At 34.4% G+C, this 24,595-nt stretch overlaps 4 protein-coding genes across 4 annotated transcripts; 2 read left to right on the top strand and 2 right to left on the bottom strand.

The window, feature by feature from the left end:
• The first annotated feature begins 965 nt into the window (after positions 1–965).
• LOC110422010 (cotton fiber protein) lies at positions 966–2,233 on the top strand. The gene has a single exon (XM_021435768.2). The coding sequence runs from the start codon at positions 1,304–1,306 to the stop codon at positions 1,886–1,888; it is 585 nt and encodes a 194-aa protein (XP_021291443.1). The 5' UTR covers positions 966–1,303; the 3' UTR covers positions 1,889–2,233.
• Positions 2,234–4,511: 2,278 nt separating this feature from the next.
• On the bottom strand, positions 4,512–8,756 carry SMP1 (Pre-mRNA splicing Prp18-interacting factor). The gene is made up of 9 exons (XM_021434669.2): positions 8,597–8,756; positions 8,208–8,484; positions 7,041–7,454; positions 6,772–6,907; positions 6,363–6,662; positions 5,527–5,743; positions 5,109–5,212; positions 4,862–4,930; positions 4,512–4,739 (listed from the first exon to the last, which is right to left on the bottom strand). The coding sequence occupies exons 1-9, from the start codon at positions 8,610–8,612 to the stop codon at positions 4,662–4,664; spliced, it is 1,611 nt and encodes a 536-aa protein (XP_021290344.1). The 5' UTR covers positions 8,613–8,756; the 3' UTR covers positions 4,512–4,661.
• Positions 8,757–9,454: 698 nt separating this feature from the next.
• LOC110421168 (malate dehydrogenase) lies at positions 9,455–12,469 on the top strand. Its single transcript, XM_021434670.2, has 7 exons — positions 9,455–9,630; positions 10,073–10,231; positions 10,362–10,537; positions 10,971–11,248; positions 11,345–11,480; positions 11,566–11,677; positions 12,115–12,469. Exons 1-7 carry the CDS (start codon positions 9,588–9,590, stop codon positions 12,207–12,209), a joined length of 999 nt encoding a protein of 332 aa, XP_021290345.1. The 5' UTR covers positions 9,455–9,587; the 3' UTR covers positions 12,210–12,469.
• A 3,559-nt stretch (positions 12,470–16,028) lies between these two features.
• On the bottom strand, positions 16,029–18,044 carry LOC110421243 (transcription factor MYB14-like). The gene is made up of 3 exons (XM_021434779.1): positions 17,756–18,044; positions 17,446–17,575; positions 16,029–17,098 (listed from the first exon to the last, which is right to left on the bottom strand). The coding sequence occupies exons 1-3, from the start codon at positions 17,886–17,888 to the stop codon at positions 16,489–16,491; spliced, it is 873 nt and encodes a 290-aa protein (XP_021290454.1). The 5' UTR covers positions 17,889–18,044; the 3' UTR covers positions 16,029–16,488.
• Positions 18,045–24,595: the final 6,551 nt, after the last annotated feature.

Below are 24,595 nucleotides of genomic sequence, written 5' to 3'. Positions count from 1 at the left end.
CATAGCGAATTAGTTTGAAAATAAAAACAAGTATTTGACAGAGCTTTTAAAATTAATAATCAAGTTTAAAAACTTATACTCAAAATTTAAAAAAAATATATAATATCATTCAATAATTCAAAAAAAAATAAATTATCTAAAAACTAAGCGTAAATATGTTATTTATAATAACTTAATCTTAATTGATCTAAATTGGTAATACAAGTAAAGTAAATGAAAATAAAAAAATATTCTACACCAGACTTCATTGAAATATAAAAAATTTATCATAGACTTTTCTAAAATACAAAAAAAAAGTAAGTTAGTAACCCATATTTACTTGTTGATTAAGTAAAATAAAATTAAAAAATATTTAAATATTAAATCTTAAATAAAAATATCTATGTCATTTACCATGAAAGCACGAAAGGATTAACAATGATTATCAAATCAAACAAGAGATTATGTTGCTTCCAGCGGGGGGAAACTTCACAAAGTGTGTCGGTTAGCTCTAGGCTCACCTAGCCTTATCTATAAGTCTATTTCCATAGAATCCAAACATATCTGATAAAGTATTAGCTAGGGAGAATTTCTTTTTGACTATTGTTCACAACCATGTGTCCAACTTCTTACCTTGATAGTGTAAACTTGCAATAGATTTGTGAAGAGAAAAGGTTTGGGGCAAAAAATCATGGCCTTTTGGGTTGGCAACCTACGAATGTCCTTTACTTTTTCAAACAATCTAGGAGATTCCAGTCTATTTTACTCTGGTATAATTAGTCTAACTCTAACCTCAGAGTCAATCACCAATCACATGCAGTCATTATCCTATTACTCCACGAAAACTGGAGCCCACAAACCATTCCAATTTAAAGGTTGCATTCCACTAAACAAGTAAAGAACTGGTGCGGTTTTGACAAAGATTGCCTTCAACCAATATTCACACAAAACTTAGGACCCAAGGTTGCCCTCCCAAGTCTGGCCTCCAAATTTGCCGAAAGTTAAAAGACTGATTGACCAAGAAAATACATTCATTTTGGCTACAATTGCTGCCATGCCATTCTAAAGAAACGTACGCCAACTCAATTCCTTTGGCTCCCCACACTTGAAAAGTGGCATTCCAGCAAATATAAAGCAAAAGAGAGGACATTTCACGCCACCCAAATAGAGGAAAAGGAGAATCAAAGCTTCTTCCATGGAACATTGATTGCCTGCCTGTGCAAGAGTCTTCATTTATAAATCTTCTTTCAAGTTCATAAAAACTCTGTCAGCCTCACCTTTCAAAGAAGCCCTAATTGCTGCACAAAACAAGCTAACATTTCTGATGCCTCCTTTGAACCTAACAAAGAAGCTGAAACCAGCCAGAAAGGCCTGGAGGAGTTTCACGAACAAAGTCAGATCGAAGCTTCACAACTTCCACGTCCCAAGTTCCATCAAAGCAGCAAGCCATCGTCTCCTTGAGTTCTGCTCGCTTCGTCTCTTTGCACCTCTCAGGAAACGCTTTCTTTCAAAGTATTCCTCCAGCCGTCCTCGCCGGTATGAATACAACCACCTCTACCATTACCAACACTACCAAAACCAGCTTCACAAGAACCGTAAGGTTATATATATAGACCAGCTCTATGCAGAACCTATGTCAATGCAAGCAAAGCATGTTGAACCACAGGCGGAGTCGAGCAGACGAAATGAAGTCGCTGGTGACAAGGCTTTGCGAAGCAAAGGCAAAGAAGAAGAGAGTAGTATTTATAGTATTGACGATTCATGGAACGCCATCGTTGCGAGATCACCTCATCTAAGGGGAGTGGATGAAAGAGCAGACGAGTTCATATACAAGTTTCATGAAGACAGAAAGCTTGAGAAGGAAAGAAGTGATCTTGATTTCCAGGAGATGTTGGCCAGAAGCGCATGAATCCGTTTTCATCTTTTTTAACTTTCATGTTTTCTTCTTTTTAAATGCAAAACATGAAAGTGATATATATATTGAAGCTTTGCAGGTTTTGGCTACTGATTCCTTTTTTTTTTTCTCTATTCCTTTTATTTTATGAGTGGACAGAGTATCTGTTTTATACTAAAGGGTTTTGATCATTGTATAGATTGGATAATTGTGTGAAAAGTTTCTGCAGATTTGTATTCCTGTTCTTTCCTACTTTTACAGGGATGTCTGATTCTATTTTTCCATTTTTTTCCTTTGGGAGTAATACAATAAATATTTGGTTGTGCGTTTTCTGATATATAAATGAAACATCTATGCTTGTACAAACACTTTCTCAGTCTTATTTTCTTCAGCATTTGATATTATGCCTTCTAAATCCGAACATTTAACTCAATAATTAATGTATAATCATCTATTCAATTAGAGCTAGGCAGTAGAAGTACATCTGAACTGCTCAAGGCTGTAATGATGTAGTAAAATTGCTGGAGAAAATACAATTAGAGCACATTCGTACAATTACACCAGCAACACAAAACAAGGCATTACAAAAGGCTGGTTATACATAAACCACAATTATAGACTAAGCTTGCAATAAGTGATCATATGGAAAAAAGGATGCACGTAGCAAAGTAAAGCGGCTAAACAAGCTACCACCATGTTGTAGACATTGTCTCACAGTCAATACCATACTTGGCAAGCATGTCTACAAACGACTTCCCCTCACAAAGAGTGCGCTGGATAACCCATCCTCCCAGGGCAGCCCGAAGTGTGTCTATCTCATTAAAACATGCCTAAGATTCCAGGGTCTATGATTCACTTTCTCAACCCAAGTAGTTGCCACAATGGAGTCAATCTCAATGACAAGTCGGTGCCTACCAGCATAGGGTGAAGAGGCGTGCATGCACAGAGCCTATTTAATGGCCATTATCTCCGCATAATTAGAGTCCTGTACACCTAGTGGTCGAAACAAAATACAAACTACATACCCTCATAAGTCCTGAACAATGCCTCTGCACAGAACCGTCAACGTTAAATTTGAATTCACAAATATTTGGAGGTTACCATGTAATATTTTGCGCGCATGTGGAGTGGGGTGCACGAAATATTTGCGTTTCAAGGCTCTGAATACCAGCCAAACTCATCAATCAAGTTGACTCCATCGCAAGCCCGATCCACAAAAATGATCGTGTACGATTTAAATGAAACAACAGGCAACCAAAACACCATCGTCGACAGCACAGAGATCAAACACCCTTTACAACGTCACTCACCGCAATGACCAATATAGCTGCACCAAGAACTGTGTATGTAGATAGTATGCATTTTGGATGATTTTATTTACATGATATTAAAAAGGATATGCAAATAGTAGAAGTACATCAAAACTGATATACACAATATACCATTCGTAACTCAGCTTGGCAAAAAGTTACCACTTTGAATTTCTGGTTGGAGCTTTGGCTGGCGTCTCCTTGTTTTGGACTTAACAAGCTTCTGAATTTTAATGAATAGATTTCTCTTCTCTTTCCCTCAGTTCTCCTGCCTCTCTATTCATTTCTGCTCTTGGTTTTCTTCTTTTTCTTTTCTCTCGTCTTTGGCTGCTGCTTTGGTTTTAGTTTATTTGCTTTTGTTGCTTTCCTTTGATGATTTTTATTTTCTGTTGTTCCGTATTTTCATCTGTTAAGATGTTATTATTTTTTATTTTTTTTATTTTTTTAATTGAAAGAATGGGATTTTAACTTTATTTTTTTAACATAAAGATAATACATCCATCAATCAACCAAATACTCAATTCTTTTTCTGTTTTTTAATTTTGCTTACATCTGAGTTTTATGTTTCTTTCTTTCTCGGTTTATTTCATGAATTTATTGATCTGTTTTTGTTTATTCTTTTTTATACGTTTCTCCCACTTTATTGTAGTGTTTAAATTTCTTCTGTTGTGTCTATATATGGTTATCATGTTTTGGGTTTGCCCTTGGAATTCGCTCTGTTCTTTTTTTAATATTTGCATGATTTGGGTGTTGTGAGTTTAGCCGATCAGTTTCATCTTCTATTTTTTTTTAAAAAAAAATTCATATTAAATACAAAAAACAATCAAAAGTAAATAAACCCCAATTGACCGAAAAAATTGACGGTTTGATGTGAAATTTGGAATTTCTTTTGACTTTTACAATTCAAAATACCTAACAACAATTTAATGGATTAGAAAGCAGCATGAGACTCCAAAAACATCCATAAGGTGCGCCACCATGAAACCAAGGTATTATCAGTAACATCCTGAAATCAGCCTCAAATAGAAAGGACGCCCTAATACATAATCATGCCAGGCAGTGCTACAACAAACAGATTGCTCCCCAGAGATCCAAAGATTCATTTCCAAGTTCGATAACATGATAAATTAGCCTTTCCGGAGAGGATACAACTTCCAACTCAGCTAATTCAGGAAAAGCAACCTCAGTACATCTCTGAGAAGAAATTGATTCATAAGAGACCGAAAAATAACAGAAAGAAATCACGTATTTGATCCAGACAGGGAAAGCCATGACAAAAAATGAAGCTCCTCAAATCTGAAATGAATTGAAAGAGGTAACAAGGGGAGTTACAAACTTGATATTCATTTCTTACATTTATTAATTAACAAAATTGTTCTACAAAGTTTCAAGCAATATTGAAAGAAAAAAAAAAAACGATCCCGCACACATTGCACGGGCAACACACTAGTTTATATACATATCTAAACGATAACACACTAGTTTAGGAAATCCTTCATGGGATCATCATGATGTATCTTTTTCATTCTATATGCCTCCATATCTTCTGCAGTAACCTACAAAAGGAATCACATGATTTAATAACAGAGCAAAATATACCTACAAATATAAAAAATTTTAACTTAAACTCAAAGAGAAATAATATCTGGAAAATTTCGTTTGATAATAGACCATTTACCTCGTCATTCCATCTGACATTGTACTTGCGTTTTCTTTCATCCTTCTCCTCTCTCCTCCTCTCATCCTCCTGCCAGACAAAACATATGCATAAACCATAAGCGGATATGTAAATCATATTCCTGAAACATCCTTAAATCATATTCCTGAAATATCCTTCCAAATTCAATTTAGTATTCACACAAGGTTACCCATTTTTCTTTTGGGTACACAACTGGGAAGAATTACCATTCTCCCACCACATTTACCTTCTTAAGAGCCTCGGTGAGAAGTTTTTCGTCAAGAACCAGGTCGTCAGGAACATCAGTTCCCCAGGTAGCAAGTTTCTTCTCCTCTGCAGGAGCAGGAGCATCTGCATTCAAGTTGGTATTCCAATTAGAATAGCGATGTAAGGATTAAATACAAAAAACAAGCGCTAAACTTAGAGCCAAAAATATGATAATAAAAATAGCACATTCTTTCAAGTTCAACTTGAAGGAGGAAGGCAGTGGTTCAGGGATACAAACAAGGCAGTGGCATCACCATCTAGACTTCTCTTAAAGGAATTTATAAGGACCGAAATTACTTCCAACGATATGATATGAGCTTAAAGACCATCACTAAAAGAATGAGAGCAACTTGAAGCATTAATTTGAATTATCCACGTAAACACTATGCAGCAACTACCTTCTGAGGCTGCTTTACGTGCAATATTAGCCTTCATCAATTCTGTTGCTGCTTCTGCAGCCTCAATTCCAGCCGCACCAGTACAGTAACTATTCCGAATTGTTTGCTTACAACATTTGTAGCCCCATTGGTGATCCTTCCACCACGAACCCCAAACACTTGTGTGGTTATTAATGAAAACATCTTCTTCATACTTGCTTTTTGGCAGCAATGTTTCCTACAGAAAAAGTTTGAAGGGGGAAAGAAAATATAGAACTGTTAGAAAGCAGAATAAAGAGCTTTTTTAAATTAAAACATCTATTAAAACTAAAATCGTACTATCACATAACTTGATAAAACCTAGAAACAAGTACTTAATAGATTCCATTAGGCCCTTGGTTATTGAAAAATTCTTGTGTTTGATGAAGACGGAAAATGAAGAGGAAAATAGAACAAGGAAAAATAGAGAACGATGGCAGTTGGAGGCTTCCAGTGAAGGGAAGAATGGCAATTGGTGGTTGCCAGTGATGGTATGGGTAGCAGCAGGTTTGGGTGAATGGATCTCTCATGTGAAGAATGAGTCGGGATGTGTTGGGTTACCAAAGGAAATTGTCTTTCGGATTATAGAAAAAAGGAAGACAATTTCTCAATTTTCTGTTGGTCATCAAGTTGTTTTCCTCAGAAAACATAGGCAAATGTAGGAAACAACTTCCAGAAGTTCATTTTCAGTGAAACAAACAGAGTGTTAAGAGTTAAGAAGCTTTGAATTTTGTCCAAGAAATCCTTACCAACGGAAGCAACGGAAGAGGAAAACCAAAACTTAACTAGAATAAGCAGAAAGTTTGTTTCATACGTACCATTCCCTTTATAACTCTGCCAGCACGATCATATTCAACTTGCCTCTCACTTTGTCCCAAGAGGAGCTCCATTGGTATCTCTTCTTCAGTTGCTGCATTGCCATACTTTTCCATGATGGTATCTTTAGTCTTTGATTTCAACTTCTCCTTGATGACCTTATAATTCCTGAACAGGAGTTCAGCTTGAGATGGAGCAGCTTGCATGTGAATATCTTGACCTTTATCAAATGCTTCCCACGAATGAATATTGAGCTGCTTGAACTCCAAAGCTTGCCCACTCATTCTATATTGATTATCACCCTGCAAAGTAACAAATTTAACAAATGAACAAGTCAGAATCACATAATGTAATTAACTTTAAGGCATATTATGACAGCAATCAAAGGAAAAAAATTCGCAAGACACTCACTCCATAGAACTTCTCATTAGGGTCAGCATCAGGCAGAGGATCTTCACGCATAGATCGAGTTTTGGGATCATAATAAGCAGAATTGACATCAAGATTCAAAAGATATTTCGCTGTGTCTTCCCGAATACGCAAATTCCTAAAAAAGATAAAGGCAAATATGATGTAAGAATGATTATTCAATATTGCAGATAAGAAATTGAGTTCCTTAACAAATAATGTAAGCAGGAAAAAAGAAACATAAGGCTGAGGGTTGGTAATAATAGATGTACCTGACAGTACCCGTGCTTCCTCCACCCGTGGTACGAACACGCTTCTCGACTTTAGCAAAGTCCATCTGTTTGCTCTCATCAACCTTAGCTTCATCAACCTTCAGAGCATCATCATCATCTTCTTCATCACTAACCTCTTCCTCCCCATTGGTTTTGCTATTTTTCTCCTCCAACTTTTTCAGCTGTTGTTCTTTCAGATACTTCCTTCTAGCCTCATCCCTTGCCTCATACCTTTCAATGACACGGGCATATGTGGATGCATCATAACCATTCCATCGATCTCGCTTGCCATCATAATCCAGTTCAAAAGTTTCTATCTTTTCATCAGGTGCAATGTGCATGTTCGTCCATTTTGCTCCCTTCTTACGAGGCCTCTCCATGCATGCCTTTAAATTATGTGTCATTGCTCCACAGCTACAACAAGCAATAAAAAAAACACATCAATCATGAATTATGGTGTAATAACAGTTTAAAGTAAAAGGGAAAAGGTGAAATAATCTAGTACAGTTATTTAAACTACTTATTCCCATATAACAGTTTCAGAGGATGTAAGCACTATATGAAGCTCCAATTTCCTACTTGACCGATTAATAAGCTTCATAGCACCCTTTGCATTTGAAAGCAAATATAGGAATTTCTATCTAGTTAGCACAACCCAGCTAATGCCTGATGTGGCATTTAAAAATCCTATCACTGGAGTCTAGACCTATCCAGTTAGCTATAAACATGTCTAAATGAATTTATTCTTGGCACCTCACAAACTTAATCATAAACCAATAGTTCCCTACACGAGAAATTACATACCAGGATAACTAAACATCTATTGGAACTTCCAAATTTATACTTAACACAAAGCTACAGAAGGGGCCATTTAAAATGTGACCCTATTATTGTCAACTAAACAGGAAGCTTCAAAGAAGCAATTGGAGGCACCCAATTAGCACTAACTCATACCGCAAGAGATTTTTGAACATACAATTTCAGGTTCACATTAGCCAAGAATTCATCTCTATCAATCAGAACTCTAATTCCTTTCCACTCCAAATTAATAAAATCGATCAATCATGCTATAACAGAAATATTTTACACACATGCTTTGTCTAAAATCTTAATTCCGTTTAAAAATACATCAACACACAAAGCAAAAGAAACAGAAGGTTCACTTACTTTTCGCAAGCACCTTTTCGATATTTATCTGCCTGAAATATCTTTGCACCTCGATCATACCAAGATTTCGTGTAATTGGGATCAGATTTCCATTTCCTTTGATGCTTCAAACTTGGTCTTTCAGCATTAAGATACCAAGGTGCCGATGACATATACTGAGGAATATGAGGGTTAATTTCTTTTCCATCCTCATCGACTTCAGCCGGTGCAAGCCCCGCTTTTCGAGCTTCTTCTAATTCTAGCTGTTTCCGGTGATCCTCCCTTGATTTAAATGCAACTGACATTCCAAAATAATTAATCAGACCAATTATAAATAAAGATCTTTTTTCTTTTAGGGTATCGAAACAAACAGAAACGAGAAATTGGGGGAGATGGAAAACATAACATACCTGATGCGGTAGCCATGGTTGAATCGAGAAAAGCTCAGCAGAAATTAGTGATTTTTAGGATAAAATTTTACAAATTCAATCGGAAAACTCTCGTAGATTTGGCGCTCAGTAAACCCTAATCGAAGAGAAAGGAGATTGGATTTGCCGGTTATCCTTTATGATTGATTTTCTCTATTTATAGTTTTTAAATAAACGGACAAAAAAAATTTTAAATCCTAAACCGATTCTTAACTCGGATCCAGGGGCTCCAGCCTACAGGGGTCCAAGTCTAGTTTGGGAGGAGCCCAACCCTAACGTGGACCACAACATTGATGTCGGTTTTTACTGGGCTTAGCCCATTAACTTTTTAAAAGGAATTTCTTCTGCAGACAAACAGCCCACGAGACTTTATTATTGTATGCAGATAATATAAAAAATTTTAAAAAAAATTGCTTTAATTTTATCATTTATCGGATCATTTAACATTTATTCCATCTAAAATTTTTATTATATAAAAAATATATTAAAAAACTTTAAATTAAAAAATTTAATTTAAAGTTAAAAATATCTGGCTGAGTATTTGACGGTTGTGGCCTACAATTTCGTTGGACCGATTGGTACAACATCAGCTCAGCTTAAAGCCACAACTTTTAGCCTAACCAACTTTTTGTTTTTAAAAGATATTAAAAGTTGATGCACCCCAGGCATGATACAAGTCGTCACATGACACACGACCCACGCAGGCTCCACAAAGTTGTCCGCATCTCCACGGCATATATTCTCTCCTCCAAAAACGACGGCGTCTTAAAGCTTCGTGCAATCCCCGAAACGCCCCTTGATATTATCACCATTTCCTTGGCAATATCACTTCCTTTGCGGATGATTATATTTGATTCCTTGCGTTACCTTTCTCTTCTTTGCTCCTCGGCTCGAAGTCTTCAGCTCACTCTCTCAAGTCTCCACTGAACTCTCTCCGAACGACATCGTCGTTGTTTCTCTTCGATCTCCGTCAATGGCAAAGGAACCAGTTCGCGTCCTCGTTACTGGAGCTGCAGGTACTGTTAGATATCCACCAATCGGATCCGTTTCTTAACATTTCTTAGCTCGAATTCAATCTTCTTCAGATCTAGTAAACTTTATTGGCTAAATCAGGTCTCTTTTTTCAGATCTAGTTATTCATGATCTAGATTTAACTTTTTTATTTCGGATGTTGCGATTGGACTGATGATTGTTTGGATTAGAAATGATTGATCTAAACTTAGAATTAGTGAAAAGTAATTTATTTTAACGTGGATCTAAGTGTAGTAGCTAAACAAGTACTCGAGCAAGTTTATATGTTAAAAGTTTGAACTTTTTTGAGAGTATACGCTTTTTATGCTAGTTTGATACATGAATATATGACTTGCTTAGATCATAATCAGTAAATTTTATGAAAAATGTTTTCATTTTTGTTTTCCCAAAAGATTTATTAGAAACATATTGTTTTGGTATTTCCAGGACAAATTGGGTATGCCCTTGTGCCCATGATTGCTAGGGGAGTCATGTTGGGTGCTGACCAGCCTGTGATCCTTCACATGCTTGATATCCCACCTGCAGCAGAGGCTTTGAATGGAGTCAAAATGGAGTTGGTGGATGCTGCTTTCCCTCTTCTAAAAGGTATATGTTCATTATCATGTTGGTTAAATATTGGATGATGCTGTCAAGGTTTATTATGAATACTACTTTCGAAATTTGTATGAATTTGTTATATGGTTTTGGGTTCTAACCAAAACAATTTTTTTTACAGGTGTTGTTGCTACAACTGATGTTGTTGAGGCATGCACCGGGGTCAACATTGCAGTCATGGTTGGTGGTTTCCCAAGGAAGGAAGGAATGGAAAGGAAAGATGTTATGTCAAAGAATGTGTCAATTTACAAGTCCCAGGCTTCTGCCTTGGAACAGCATGCAGCTCCAAACTGCAAGGTGAAGTAAAAATGATTTCAAGTTGAAAGTTCTAGCATTTTGATCACCTGCGAATGAAATTTTTCTATTTCCATTTTTAACTTTATTTACTTTTCATGCATAAAATATGTGAATATTGTTAAAATGTTATTTTTTTTCCACCATTGACCTGTTGTAGAGAGGAGCAATATGATTTGTTGAAATTTGTAAACTTTATTTTCTTGTATGCCTTTGAAGAGTATTTTGAATTTTGTGATTTGTTGCAGATTTGGCATGATTGGACAGTCAAATGTTTTTGTAACATCATAAAGTTGTTTTAAATGAACTAATTTTCATTCTATCCATTATGCAATGACATATTTTTCTTGTCATGAGAAATTGGAAGTTTCTTAGTTGCCCTCAAAAGTTGCTTGGTTTATAGATTAACATTTCATGTACTCCCTGTTTGTTTCAGGTTCTGGTTGTTGCTAACCCTGCAAATACCAATGCATTGATCCTGAAGGAATTTGCACCTTCAATCCCTGCCAATAACATTACCTGTTTGACAAGGCTGGACCATAACAGGGCATTGGGTCAAATCTCGGAGAGGCTAAATGTCCAAGTTTGTGATGTTAAAAATGTGATTATCTGGGGTAATCATTCATCAACTCAGTACCCTGATGTCAATCATGCAACCGTTAAGACTCCATCTGGGGAAAAGCCTGTTCGTGAGCTTGTAAAAGATGATGCTTGGTAAAGAAAATAATACCATAAATAATTAGCTGATGTAATAGATTTATATGAACTGAGATTTTGAAGCATTGTTTTGATATTATTCGTTTATTAAAGGTTGAATGGAGAATTCATAACCACTGTCCAACAACGTGGTGCTGCAATCATCAAAGCTAGGAAACTCTCAAGTGCACTCTCTGCTGCCAGTGCGGCCTGTGATCATATACGTGATTGGGTCCTTGGAACTCCAGAGGTTGGCAATGTTGTTAATACGTTCATCTATGATATTTTATATGGTCATGATCTCATTTTTTTGCTTCATTTGGTTGCACCTGTAGGGCACATGGGTATCCATGGGAGTGTACTCTGATGGTTCATACAATGTACCAGCTGGGCTCATTTATTCCTTCCCAGTAACTTGTAAAAATGGAGAATGGAAAATTGTGCAAGGTCAGAAAGCAGCAAAACATGATCCCATTATATTGTGTTAATTGTGCTAATTGTGCATAGTCTTATGTCAGCATGGTTGAACCAATAGGAATAACTAGATATGGATTTTTCATGTTTCTAATTATGTAACTCACTTTGCCTGTGCCTGCCCTTCCCTTCCCTCCAACACCTTCCAAACCCCCAAAGGGAAGAAAAAGCTGTGTTCCTTTTCTTACTTTTCCAAAAACATACCATCGCTTGTTGCTGACGTGTAGTGTCCCCTTTTAGTTGAAATCTTATTGTGGTTATACGTTTTATTCACTGCTTCAATTTGCTTAGGAAGTTTGAAGTAGTTCTGGTACCTATGTGTAACAGTGATTGCTCATTTGCAAGCTTTTTCTTCAAGAATATTTGTAGAATAGTTTAATTATTTTTTTTCTGCCCATTTATTGTCTCAGGGCTGTCAATTGATGAATTCTCAAGGAAGAAGTTGGACTTGACCGGTGAAGAGCTCAGTGAGGAGAAGGCATTGGCATACTCGTGCCTCACATGAATGTGTTCATCATTTATGTAATGTGTTTGTAAGAGCTGCAGTTCTGAATAAAAGCATTGTTAAAATCTAGAGAAACTGTTAATGATGGGGATACTGCCTCCCTGGATCTTACATCATTACACCTTTAACTTGATATGGGGATTTTGGATTTTTGCTACCAATCCCAGATTTTAGCATCAGTTTTAAATGGGATGAGGAAGATTATTGTGGTCCATATGAAAGTTATGTTTCTTTAATGTCCAATGTGTTGGTTAGTGTGAGTATCTGGAGTTATATGTTGGTGTGTTTTACATGCTAACATTTCCTGGATTGCAGTGAAAGTTTGGTTTTCTTTTACAGCAAATGCCAATTAGGTGATATGCTTCCTAACGTCATTTCAAGGGACAAGAGGCATTTTGAGGAGAGCAATATTTGATAGGGAAGTTGTGGTCTTATTACTTATCCATTGTGGCAGTTTATATATAGCATGATCGTGTTATTTCATGTTATAGGTAAGAAAAGTCGCTAGATGCTGAGCATTGGAATCAAAGTATTGGCATTGTGTTGCTTCCAGGATCCATGAGATCTTGTCAAGGTGTATGTTCAAGCCATCTCCATTGATCATTGATGCGGCTATAGGTACCAAAAGGTGACCAATGCCATCCAAGAAACCGAAATGATTACTTACATTATGATGATATAAGATTATATACTTGAAAATCTGAATGAATCATGTCCTCCAAAGGGATATAACGATAAAAGACTTGACTTGATCTAAGTAATGGTTGGTTTCTTGAGATCCGCTTCAGTCAAAATTTAGCACCCTCAACGGCAGCGGCATCCTAATTGATACGACATCGTCTTGCTCGTAACGACAAGCTGATGGGGTCTCCTCCTCCTCCATCTCCATCTCTGTCTCCATGCTGGCTGATTCTTTGACATTATGGACGAATAAGGGCATCATTAGGCTTTTGCTGTTAAAGCCACTGATGCTTTTGGCATTCTAAAAACTACCATCTTCGTTACGCCAAGAAACTGTTCAAAAATGGGAACCCAATGGAATTATTCCTAGTCTTATTCTTGATTATTTACTCAACTTTTGTTTCTTTTAATGAACCTCTGCTCTAAATATTAAATTAACTGGCTTAAGTGAAATCTCAATCCTCCTCTGCAATGTGCTGGAATTTGGATTTGATTTTGATATTTTCTCGTCTTTTCCATGTTAGCTTATTTCTATAATTTCTCAATTTTATAGTAATATGAAATAAACTCTTTGTCATGTCTGTTGAATTGTGTGGAAACACCAAGGAAAATTACCTTCCAACTTGAACCTGATGAGCTTGGAATATGAACACCGGATGCGTTGTCTCTATCTTTTCAATTAAGAAATCCATATTGTGGAAATTTACCATGTTTTTGGTCTTTTTTTTATTATTTCCTTTTCTGGTCTAACATGATTATGCATAAGAAGAAGATAAAGTGAGAAGATAAAAGTGGGAAGAACAAAAGAAAAGGAAAACATCTATATGGAGAGTATATGACCTCCATCGTTATGAATTATTGGTAACAAAACCAGGAAAAAAATGAATTATTGGTAAGAAAGTAAAAGAAAAGGAAAACAAAGGCAAAGCAAACTCAAGCTCTACTTAAGATTGCATAAGCATTACAAGTAGAAGAAAAATAAGCCATTTCACCTTGGACTTTACAGCACCAGGTAAATAGGTCAAACAAAATTTATTATTAGTGGAAAAACAAATTTATCCCACGATTTTTCTTAAGTGTCGGCAGAAGATGAACAGACCCTTCAATCTCTCCTCTTCAGTTCATTACATAACTCTTTTGACAAAATCAGAAACCCAATGTCAAGATATTTTCTTTTCGTAGGTAATACATACAACAAGATATCATAAAATTTTCTTTCCTTCTTTCTTTCACCCTTTTACCACTCCACCCGTGTGCCAAGCCTTGACCTTAACATCCCATAAAGTTTCTATCCCGGCACCTAGGACCTAGCTATGTAGTTAATGGAACAAACCAGTTTTGAACGAAAGATGCCCAAATTTTCCAATATCTTTTAAGTTCATTGCATCAATACTCTTTTGACAAAATCAAAAGGATAACGTCAGGAGAGATTGTTTCTTTTCTTTTCTTTTCTTAATACGTAAGTACAGCAATCGCTGGTAATTATAATTTTCTTTTGATTTTTTTTTACTATATATTTCACCTGTGTATCAAGACTTGACCTAGTTCCCCCAACATGTAGTAACATGGACCGACTTTAAAGATGTCAATGTGTAAAGGTTTCTTGAGTGGTACGATCTCCACCATGCAAATCAGTCCTATCTTCTCTCTCAATGCGATATTGACAACCATTAAGCTTGGAAGTTGATGCCAATACACATTTTTCTCGAGTAAGAAGTCTATGGCTACCTTTTGATTACCGATGACGTCAAGATTATAAATTAAATCTCCACAACCTTTTCCCTCACGTTATTTGTGAGAACTAAATTGTGAGGAAATTGCATTGAACCTGGAGTAAGCACTGAAAGGTTATACATCGTGCTGTCTAAAGGGAAAGCGATTGTTTATTCCACGAAGATGACAAAAGAAAGGGTGAGGGAAAAAGAATGGAAATCGAGGCAGACATCATCTTCCTAGCTCGAGAAAAATAACTAAGCAAAGGACAACTAGACCAGGCATTAGCAAAGAATCAGAAATTTCTGGATGACTTCGGTACAATAGAGAAAGAGGCAGATGAGCAAACCGTGGTGTCCAATGAATACTTTTAAATGATTAGAATTTTCTATTTCTTTGACTTGACTATATTTAGTAGTCTATTCCAAATATCTCTGAAGTGGGTTTGCTTCTTCATCGCAAAGACGTGAAAGCCTAATTAGTAAAGCATATGGTATTAGGAAAGAGAAAAATGGAAAGCATATAGTCTTTTGCAGAATATCTTGAACGTCTATGGGGCCAAAATCATATGGTAATTGCCACCTTTTATGGATGATGAAGAGGAAGAAGGTGGCAATTTCGATGAAAATGGGCTCTTTTTATTGCTGCACTACTTTTAACTTGGACTCTGGGATAGGGTGGGATTCTCAGAAACTTATCTTATTCTCCAAAGAGCAAAATTCTTCCATCAGTGTCTTATCCAAATCATCGCTTTCTTTTTGTAAAGGCCTTAACCGAATCACATTGCTTTGTTTGTGTTTGTTCCCTTCTTTGTTTCTTAAAATTCATTCTTTTTATCCCCATAACTAGTTATGAATATGGAAATGTACAGCTACCATATAGGGAAGAGAAATTTTTAAACCTTTCACGAAGCACCTAAGAGAACCCAAAATTTTAAGTTAATGGGTTTTTGAAAATTCAATGTCTATATATATTCCTCATAAGGGATGAACCTTCACAAATAAATTTCAACCATTATATATTGGTGATTACACATTGGAGCTGAAAATCAAACTTTATTGTTTAACTTTAAGAGATTACATGTGAAAAGATGAGAAAAATGAGGGCACATGTGAAAATTGAGAAGAAAAAATCTCGATGTCCCTGCACTTGTCTCCTCTAGGAGGGCACATAATTAATTCCCACGGTAACACAGTTTTTTTTATTTTCTTCACAAAACCACCAAGTATCAAGTTATGATCAATGGTTTCGGATATATATATATATATATATATATAATGAAAGTGATTTACCATTAATTACCATCTCTAATTGCTGGAAGTTGACTCAGGAAGAACTAATCAAGAAGCTTGTTTAAGATTTGATTTGTGAGAAAAATAGCAAATCAAAAAGTTTGACCAAATTAAATAAGTTTAAACATTCAATTGTACATCAATGAATGATCAACTTTATTATAAGCATATAACCAAGATTTGTAAATACAAAAATATAGATGACCTATAATTAAATTACCAAAAAGTTACATCATCATCTAGTTATAATTTTGATCAGCTCAATGAGCTTCAAACTTGCTAAATTTTGAAGTATATAAGCATCTACTTCTACTCCATCCCAAATTCCTGCTTTGTGCGGCTATACAGAACTGTTTCTATGTCAATCTTTTTTCTTTCTGCTTTTATTCTCCTGCTTGGCCCTTCACCACCAAGTCTCCAAGGGGATTATTTTTCCATTTGATTGATACTCTTCCCAAGACGACTTGCTTTTGGTTTCTTGGTCGATGAGATGATTCTAACTTTTGGACCTGGGACAGGTTTGTCCCTACCTTGGATAAGTATTTATCCCCTCTTAGTCAAAAACAGGAAACAGTAATAGTCCAAATAAAGAGTCAATGGAATTCTGTAATCAACTCTTGTTCACCTCCAGCTTTAATGAACAGGTCGTACCAGAACTCCATGGCATCATCAAGATTTTGACCATATCCATAGTCAGTCTCCATGGCATCAACTGAACTTGAAGGAACTTGAGATTGGAATTCATCAGAGACTCCTTCGAAAGTTAATGGTGCACTAGAATTATCGGAGGACATTGCATCTGACCAGAAACTTTCATCAATTTCCGGGAAATATTCCCAGGAGTCCATGTTTTCAGCCTTGACATCTGTGTTGTTCACTTCCCGATCAGTTGTGGTAGTGGTGGCATTTGTAATGGAGGAGATCTCACTTGATGACGGCTGAGGCGACATCGGGGTCTGTCCTGGAGTTTCAGTTCTTGCGGGAATATCGTTGCCTGTGCTGGAACTTGAGTTTCCGAATTCTGATTGGATTGGGACGATATTGTCGGACGACTCACATTTGATCTTGGGTTTGGACTTGGTGTTTTGTTTGGTGCCTGGTTTGGTCTGGTATTGTTTAAGTCTCTTCTTCAAGTGAGTATGCCACACATTTTTTATCTCATTGTCTGTCCTTCCGGGTAATCTTGCTGCAATTGCTGACCACCTGAAATTTTGCAAGAAAATATCTATGTAAGAGATTCGCATGAGACTTTTCCAATTGATAGTCTTGTCAGCATTAATAACGGACTTGCACAATGCTACAAATTAAGGATCCTTTTCCATAGTTTTCCTTCACAAAGAATTGAACAGAAAAGGAATATTTCAGCCCACTTGCAGTGCTTGGTACGCAAAACCAACCCACAGAAAGAGAAAACAACTTGTCCGACCAATGACCAATTTATTTCAGAGACTTCTCTCTCTCTCTCTCTCAGTTGAGTCTTCCATGTGGAGCATTTAATTTCTAATACAATCGTATTCGTCGAGTTGAGTAATGGGTTTTTAAATAAATACCTATTCCCTAACATTTCATGCAGGTTGATGATGGTTTCCTCTTCTTCCGAAGTGAAGTTTCCCCTCTTAATATCAGGCCTTAAGTAGTTTATCCATCGCAATCTGCAACTCTTCCCGCATCTTGAAAGACCTACAGAAAAACCAAGTTGAAGAAGAAAAATTATCAGATAAACCATAAATATGATAATGAGTTGTGAGCTTCAGGAGGAAAAATATTACAGGAAAACTAGTTTTTAGCAATTTGTTTTGATCTTTATGTCCTAATCATGTAACGGAAAAAGAAACCCAGAGAGCAGACTTCGGAAAGTACCAGCTTGCCTCGGTAAGGCACGCCAATTTGCATGGCCATATTTTTGAACGTAGGAGATTAAAATCTGATCTTCTTGAGGAGTCCATGGACCCTTTTTCATTCCCATCTTATCACAGCAAGGAGCTCTCACCATCTTTTCTTCTTTTTCTCTGTATTAATTCAATTAACACAGGCTTTTACAATCTTGTACTGTGAACTCTGAAGATGAGATCCCAGACACCCAAACTCTGTCTCTGTCCCTGATCTCTCTTTCTTGCGCTCTCCAATGAAGCCCTCAGCTTAAGACTTCCTCGGCCTCCCTGGTGGGCTATTTATAATATCACAAGATACTTGAAAAGTCTAAGACAGGGTAAGCATCTGTATTCAAATTGAAGCTCGGGGCAATTTCCAGGAAAGAGGATTTCTTCTCCTATTTGCTCTCTCACACAGCAACACTCCAAAAGCGGATTTATTTATTACCAAAACGTTGAACAATTACTCCATAGATTTCTGAATTTGTCGTGTACTTGGAATTGGTGAATAAAGGTAGAAGAATAAGAGCATTAATCAGATAATCCAATTAATTAAAGTAGACGTGAGCAAATGACGTTTAAACCAGAATATTGAAGCAGCCAAAAGTTAAAGCAAAAGCTTCGACGCTGACATCTCATTGTTGGATTTTCCTTCAGGTGCCAATGTTACTGCCTTTTTTATATATACATATATATATATATATATTCTAATTTATTATTCTGCTGGGGGTCAAGTTGGTCAAAGAAAAACAGTTTTGCCAGAGCCAAAACGACAAACCCTTTGTAAACACACGTGGGTTTGAAGCGTTCAGTTCTATGAACCAAATCTGCAAATTTATCTTTTAAAAGGGAAAAGTTTTCACATGACAAAATAGTTTCGCTGAAATAAGGTGATAACTTTTGAATACTGAAATCAAAATCTTGAAATTAATGTATAAAATATTTATTGGCATTAATGATTTATTTGGTTCTTCCGTACAATGTACTGCTTTGAATAATTAATTATTTCAAACCATTAAATGGAGTTGCTTTTAGAAAAAAAAATACATAAAATATCTCTTTGATTTAAGTGTTTCACACAAAATCAACTTTTAGTACAAAATGTTTGGTGGATATTAAATTTCATTCATAAATTTTTAAGTTTCGGTGTGTCTTGCTCATGCTATTTGTTTCCTTGGTATTGTTATTGATTTTTAATTGTTTTTATTGTTCTGTTATCTTGGATATCCTGTCGATGTTGTTGGTATTTATTTGATGTTGATGACTTTTTATACCCTATTTTAAGTGTTACTAGTTTTATGTTTTGGGTGTTGTTTAAGTATAATTTTGATGTTAAATTGTTTTTTATTTTTTTTATAAGATCTTCAAATAGTCTTTACTAGAAAAAAAAAAAAAAGTAAAGCCATGCTGTAAAGCAAGAGACGTACAAAAAATTGGAACCCATTTTTGAAGTGTAATTCTTTTTCTTGCATTGCAATGTTGTCATATCATTTATTATGTGTACTAATTAAGTCCAATTTGATGGGTTGTTTTATTAGCTGGGATATTTATCTTTTCAACTAGGATATTTCAGTTTGAGGCGCTCAGTCTAATTTTCGAAGGTTGCTAACTAATTACTTGATTTTACCTTATCGTTTCAATTTGATAAGGTTTGTTATATTTGATTGAAAATAATAACTAATTTTTACTCTCTTTTTTTACTTATTATGAGGTATAAAAGAGAATATGGTCAACATTAATTAGTGAATAAAAGAATTTTGTTTGAAATTTACATACAATTATGTTTTCATGTTTTTTTTTTCATATAATTGAGACAAGGAGAATTTAAATTTTATTATTTAAATTAAAAATCATACACTAATCAATAAATTAGATGCTTAGGTGTTGCCATGCTAATACTTAAAACTATCATACGGTCCAACCCTGGCTGAGGACTCGAGAGAATAGTCCACCCCAGCAGCCAAATTAATTAGGCAAGAAATTTCAAGAACGGGCAACAGATATAACAGATTGCCCTTCTTTCAAAGGGTGCCATTTTCTACCTAAAAAACTTTGACAGGAAGTTACATTTAATTTATTGACCCAATTACCTCACATTATTATATTTAAATAAGATTCTAATTCTTAGAAATTAAACTAATTATAATTTAAAACAAAATACCTTTATTTAAAACTTACATAAACACTCAGAATTCATATTTAAAAATATTATAAAAAACAAGACTTTTATATTGGATGAAATTTGTTATAATTGATCATATTTCTTCATTGATGATCAATATTGACTGAATAAATTCATTACAATGTCTAATTCTTTTACCCTCATAGGTTGCAAGCAACGAAATTTATCTTATCATATACATTTTTAGATTTCGTAGTAGATGATAACGGATTATTCCTTTCAAGTTTGTTATAAGTTATTTTTTAATTTATTTTATAAAATATAATATTTATGTTGTTCTTCAGTTACATCAAAATTAAACAAAAACATTTACACATACACATTTATTTATTTATTTATTATTTCATTGAGAAGAATCATAAGTTGCATTGTAATAATTTATGATAAGATTCTACGTCATGAGCTACATAAAACCCATTAATCCATGAAATAATACATTATGTTTTGAGTACATCACGAGATTTATAAATTCATATTATAATATATCACTGATCGTATTAGTTTTGCCATTTTTGTTCCACTCTGATAGAGAATGCAGACACACCATGCCATCTCAGCCATTCAGTAGGTTTGAATTCCTCCACTGAGTTCATGCAAGAACGCTGCAAAAGGTAAAAGACTATCGAAATAATCAATGCCCACACATCATTAAACAATAATAAATCTTTAAGAAAGACAAGGCAAGTTACACATCCGATCGAGATGATTTCAACAAAATGACAATTAGGAAGCAATTATGAAAGCAGAAAATACAGCTTTCTGGGCCAGGTTTGATCTCTGATATATATATATATATATATATATGCATACATACATATACATTTGATATAAAAAATTTTAAATAATTTTAAAAATAAATAATTAATTTATTAATTTCTTCGAGATACACGTAAGTAACATAACTTTCGTACCCCCAGCCATTTGTTCGTGTCGGGCACTTCTCGTACTAAAAATAAAATCAAGTGTGTATATATATATATATTATATGTTTAAGTGGCTAATCACAATACATATATATATAAATTTTAAAAAGATGAATATTCTTTTCTTTTATTTATTAGATAAGGGAATAAATAAATATAACATCATTTTTTTAATTTACCTGTTAACTTATTCTATAGCTTTTCATTTTTTTATAATTTTTTTCAATCTTCCTGTGATATAATAATATCACATGATATATTATGATCTTAGTATGAGATTGATATATTACCACCTTTTGTGATAAAGTGAATTTTATATTTTTATTTAGAATTAATAATGAAGTCAAGATGGTGACCGGGTGACATACGATTATTATTTTTTATTATTATATATAAAATTTAAATTATATAAATTTATAATATTATATAATGATTTTTTATATAAAATTTTAAATTCATAGCTGTTAAGTTAAAGCACAAACGATGTTCTAGATTTTACTCAAAACGTTGAGATAAAAGCGTAATTTGCAGTTGCGTGGGTTAGATGGATAGTCGAATTAATTAAGCAATTGAAGAACGACAAAGAGGAACGTACTGTGGCTTTGGCGGTTCAATTCGGGTGAATGAATTAGGATCAAGCACGACGGGAGGTTCAGGTTTGTTGACTGATTCTGTCATCGTCAAAGGAAGGGGGAAGAGAGCTCTAGTCAAGAAAAGAGGCACTTACGGTCATTAAATGATTAGTGGGTCACACACTATTACTAAAATATATTAAACTGAACAGCCTTTGTCAACATCCTTTCGTGTAAAGCATGTGCAAAGTCAAATCCCACAAGACTTTGAACAATATTTTCTCTTTTCTGCTTTTTTTGGCCTTTTGGTTTGATTTTTACTCCTTAGTTTTGAAATGCTACCTTTGTTTGGGCAGTGTAAGATTAAAAAAGGCATTTCATTTCATTTCTCCTTTCTCTTTGAAACTTCTTTTAATGCACAAAGTACTGCCTGATGCTTTTTTTTTTTATTATTATAACTTAAAAAAAATCAATTTTATTTGGTTGTTTTGCATGTAACAACATTAGACAAACCAATGTAAATGATGTTGTTATTACGTACTTACTCCATTTAATTTGACACGTAAAAACTTTTATCTTAATCTTGTTAAGATATTTTAAATAAATCCCAGTAAATTACTCTGTTGTTATTTATTTCCTTTGTCAAATTTGACACAATCAAAGAGACTAGCTCACATTGAAGACTTCCATCTAATTTTTTTATTCTGCCAGAGAAACCCAGTTACCACACAAATACCTGAAGATCTCGTTCTTTACCCTCAATTTCAAACATGGTTGAATGTATATATTTTTTTTCTTTAAAGTTTAAACATTTGTCTCCACCATATAAATATGCCGTCTAGTGGCAGGCAAATTGGTTCAATGTTTTATTGATTCAATATTATAGTTTTGACAAAACAAAGCAACGGGTTCAGACGAAAAATAATGAACGAGTTGAGAAGTTGAGGTCATTTTCCCAACAAAAATAAATGAACTTAATTGTTTGGGTAATTCCTTTTTAACCAATGTTTTTGACCATGAATATATTTTGAGAAGATGCACGTGTCCCCAATCAGGAATGGGGGAGGGGATGATTGCAACATTTTCTCTAGCTAATGGCTGCTAAGAAAGCATGGGGATGCCATTATTGGTTCTTCAGTTTTGACATGGTTAAAAAAGGCATTTACAGTTGAAAAACTTAGTGTACAACATTCTTGAAATGCTATGTACTTCGAACAAGCTGGGCTTCCCCCACCACCATTGCCAGTTGAAAAACAAATGCAAGTAGATCAGTTGGAGTCTTCACTGAGGTCACATGAGCCTAGTTGGCCTTGGACTAGGGAGGTTTCCCTTCCTTTCCTTTTCATTTTTATTTTATTTTATTTTATTTTTTCAATTTTTGTCTTCTTTTCTAAATTATCCGGGCAGACTTTCTCAAGGATGACATGATGAGCATTTGAGATGTGTACATTTGAGACCTTAGTCAATTTCTTTGAATATTTTTCATTAAATTGGAGTGCGAGCAAAGGACAGAGAGCTTGCTTTTTTGGGTCATAGTCAAAATATGGTGGCTATACTGTAGTATATTTTTTAATTAGGAAGAATATTGAAATATACAATTTTATTATACCGACAAAGAAAAACACATGTAGATATGTATAGAATTAATATTGGATTACACATACATGGATCTATTTAGAATATCAAAACCTTGTTTCCAAGCTCATAAAGAATATTCTTTTTTTGTTCGTTTCCTTTTGTTGAAAGCACGATTCTTATTTTATGGAACATTAAAAATGATTTCATGATTCTATATTTAAACATAGTTTGTCACGAAATATACATATATATATATATATATATATATATATATATACATAGATTATTTTAAGAGAGGGAAACATATGAATTTTAGCACGACTAACTCATGATTGTATTTCCATTTGTACCAATCGATGGGTAGCTGAAAAACAAATTTGAAGAAATAAGAAACCTAATTAACTAGTAATTCAAAATATTCAAATGCTAGCTGCAAAATGAAATCATATATATGTAATTCTTTTTATAATGCATAATCATATGTACATATGTTAAGGGTATATATATATATATATATATACACGTGTGTGTGTGTGTTGAACATAGAATCACAGTTTAGAAATCAAAATGAAATTTGTCTACTTAAAGGGTTCATTAAATTTGAATCAAGGCGAATATTGTTTTTTATTGACATAATGCTCGTGGTTCAAAAAATTAGATTAGAAAAGCTTTTATTTGCTTTTATTGTTTCAAAATGGGTGAATTCTCATAGTTTATTGATTAAAAATGATTTTTTCAATACAATTAAATTAAGTGTTGAATTCACAATAACATTTTCCAAAAATTTTAAAGAATTATATCTCATAAATTGATAATTTAAAATATCAAGAGAAAAATTATAAAATTCAACCTACTTTTAAAAAAATTAATAAATTAATGGATGAACTAGTAAAACATTACTGTCAACAAGAGTTGATGTTAATGTTGTAGCTAGCCAAAAACAGATCTAATATGGATTTGTTTTGCTTGGGATGTCATAGACCAACTATCTGCAGCAAAAACAAAATTAGGTTAGAAGACATCCAATACTTTATTTTGACAGTGTGAAGAATTGACAACATATATCTATGTACCATGTAACATTGGTACCTATGTATGTATTTCTATGTATCTTTAACTAAACCATGTAGAATTAGTCAACTCACGAGTGCTTACCCTTGCTTTGGTCTTACCTCATATCATTGTTTTACCAAGCTTCACAATATCTTCATTTGTAAAATCGTCCAATGATGATGGATTCATCATTAAGGATGATGGCTTTGACAACTTTTCGATCATAATTGCTTAAAAAATATATATAATCATGCTACCTTTATATTTTTTAATGAATATTATTATGGCGACCTTTTAAAGGCTTATACCAACTGTTCATCCATGGCTGCCAAGAGATTATTAAGGCACTTGTTTCATGATACGTTTCAAAGTGAAAAGGTGTTTAGCTACTTTCCATCAAGTTGAGAAAGGAGACAAGACTAGCTAGACATTGCAGTATTAGTCAGCAATACTGTAACAATAATTAATCATTTAAATTACATAGAAGTTTAACTCGATAGGACAATGAAAAGTTCATGTCG

Source organism: Theobroma umbraticum, unplaced genomic scaffold (assembly GCF_002168275.2).
Source record: "Theobroma umbraticum cultivar Fairchild unplaced genomic scaffold, ASM216827v3 scaffold_130.0, whole genome shotgun sequence".
Lineage (NCBI taxonomy): Eukaryota > Viridiplantae > Streptophyta > Magnoliopsida > Malvales > Malvaceae > Theobroma > Theobroma umbraticum.
The sequence above is the reverse complement of the archived record's forward strand: the minus strand, read 5'-3'. Positions and strand labels throughout refer to the sequence as shown.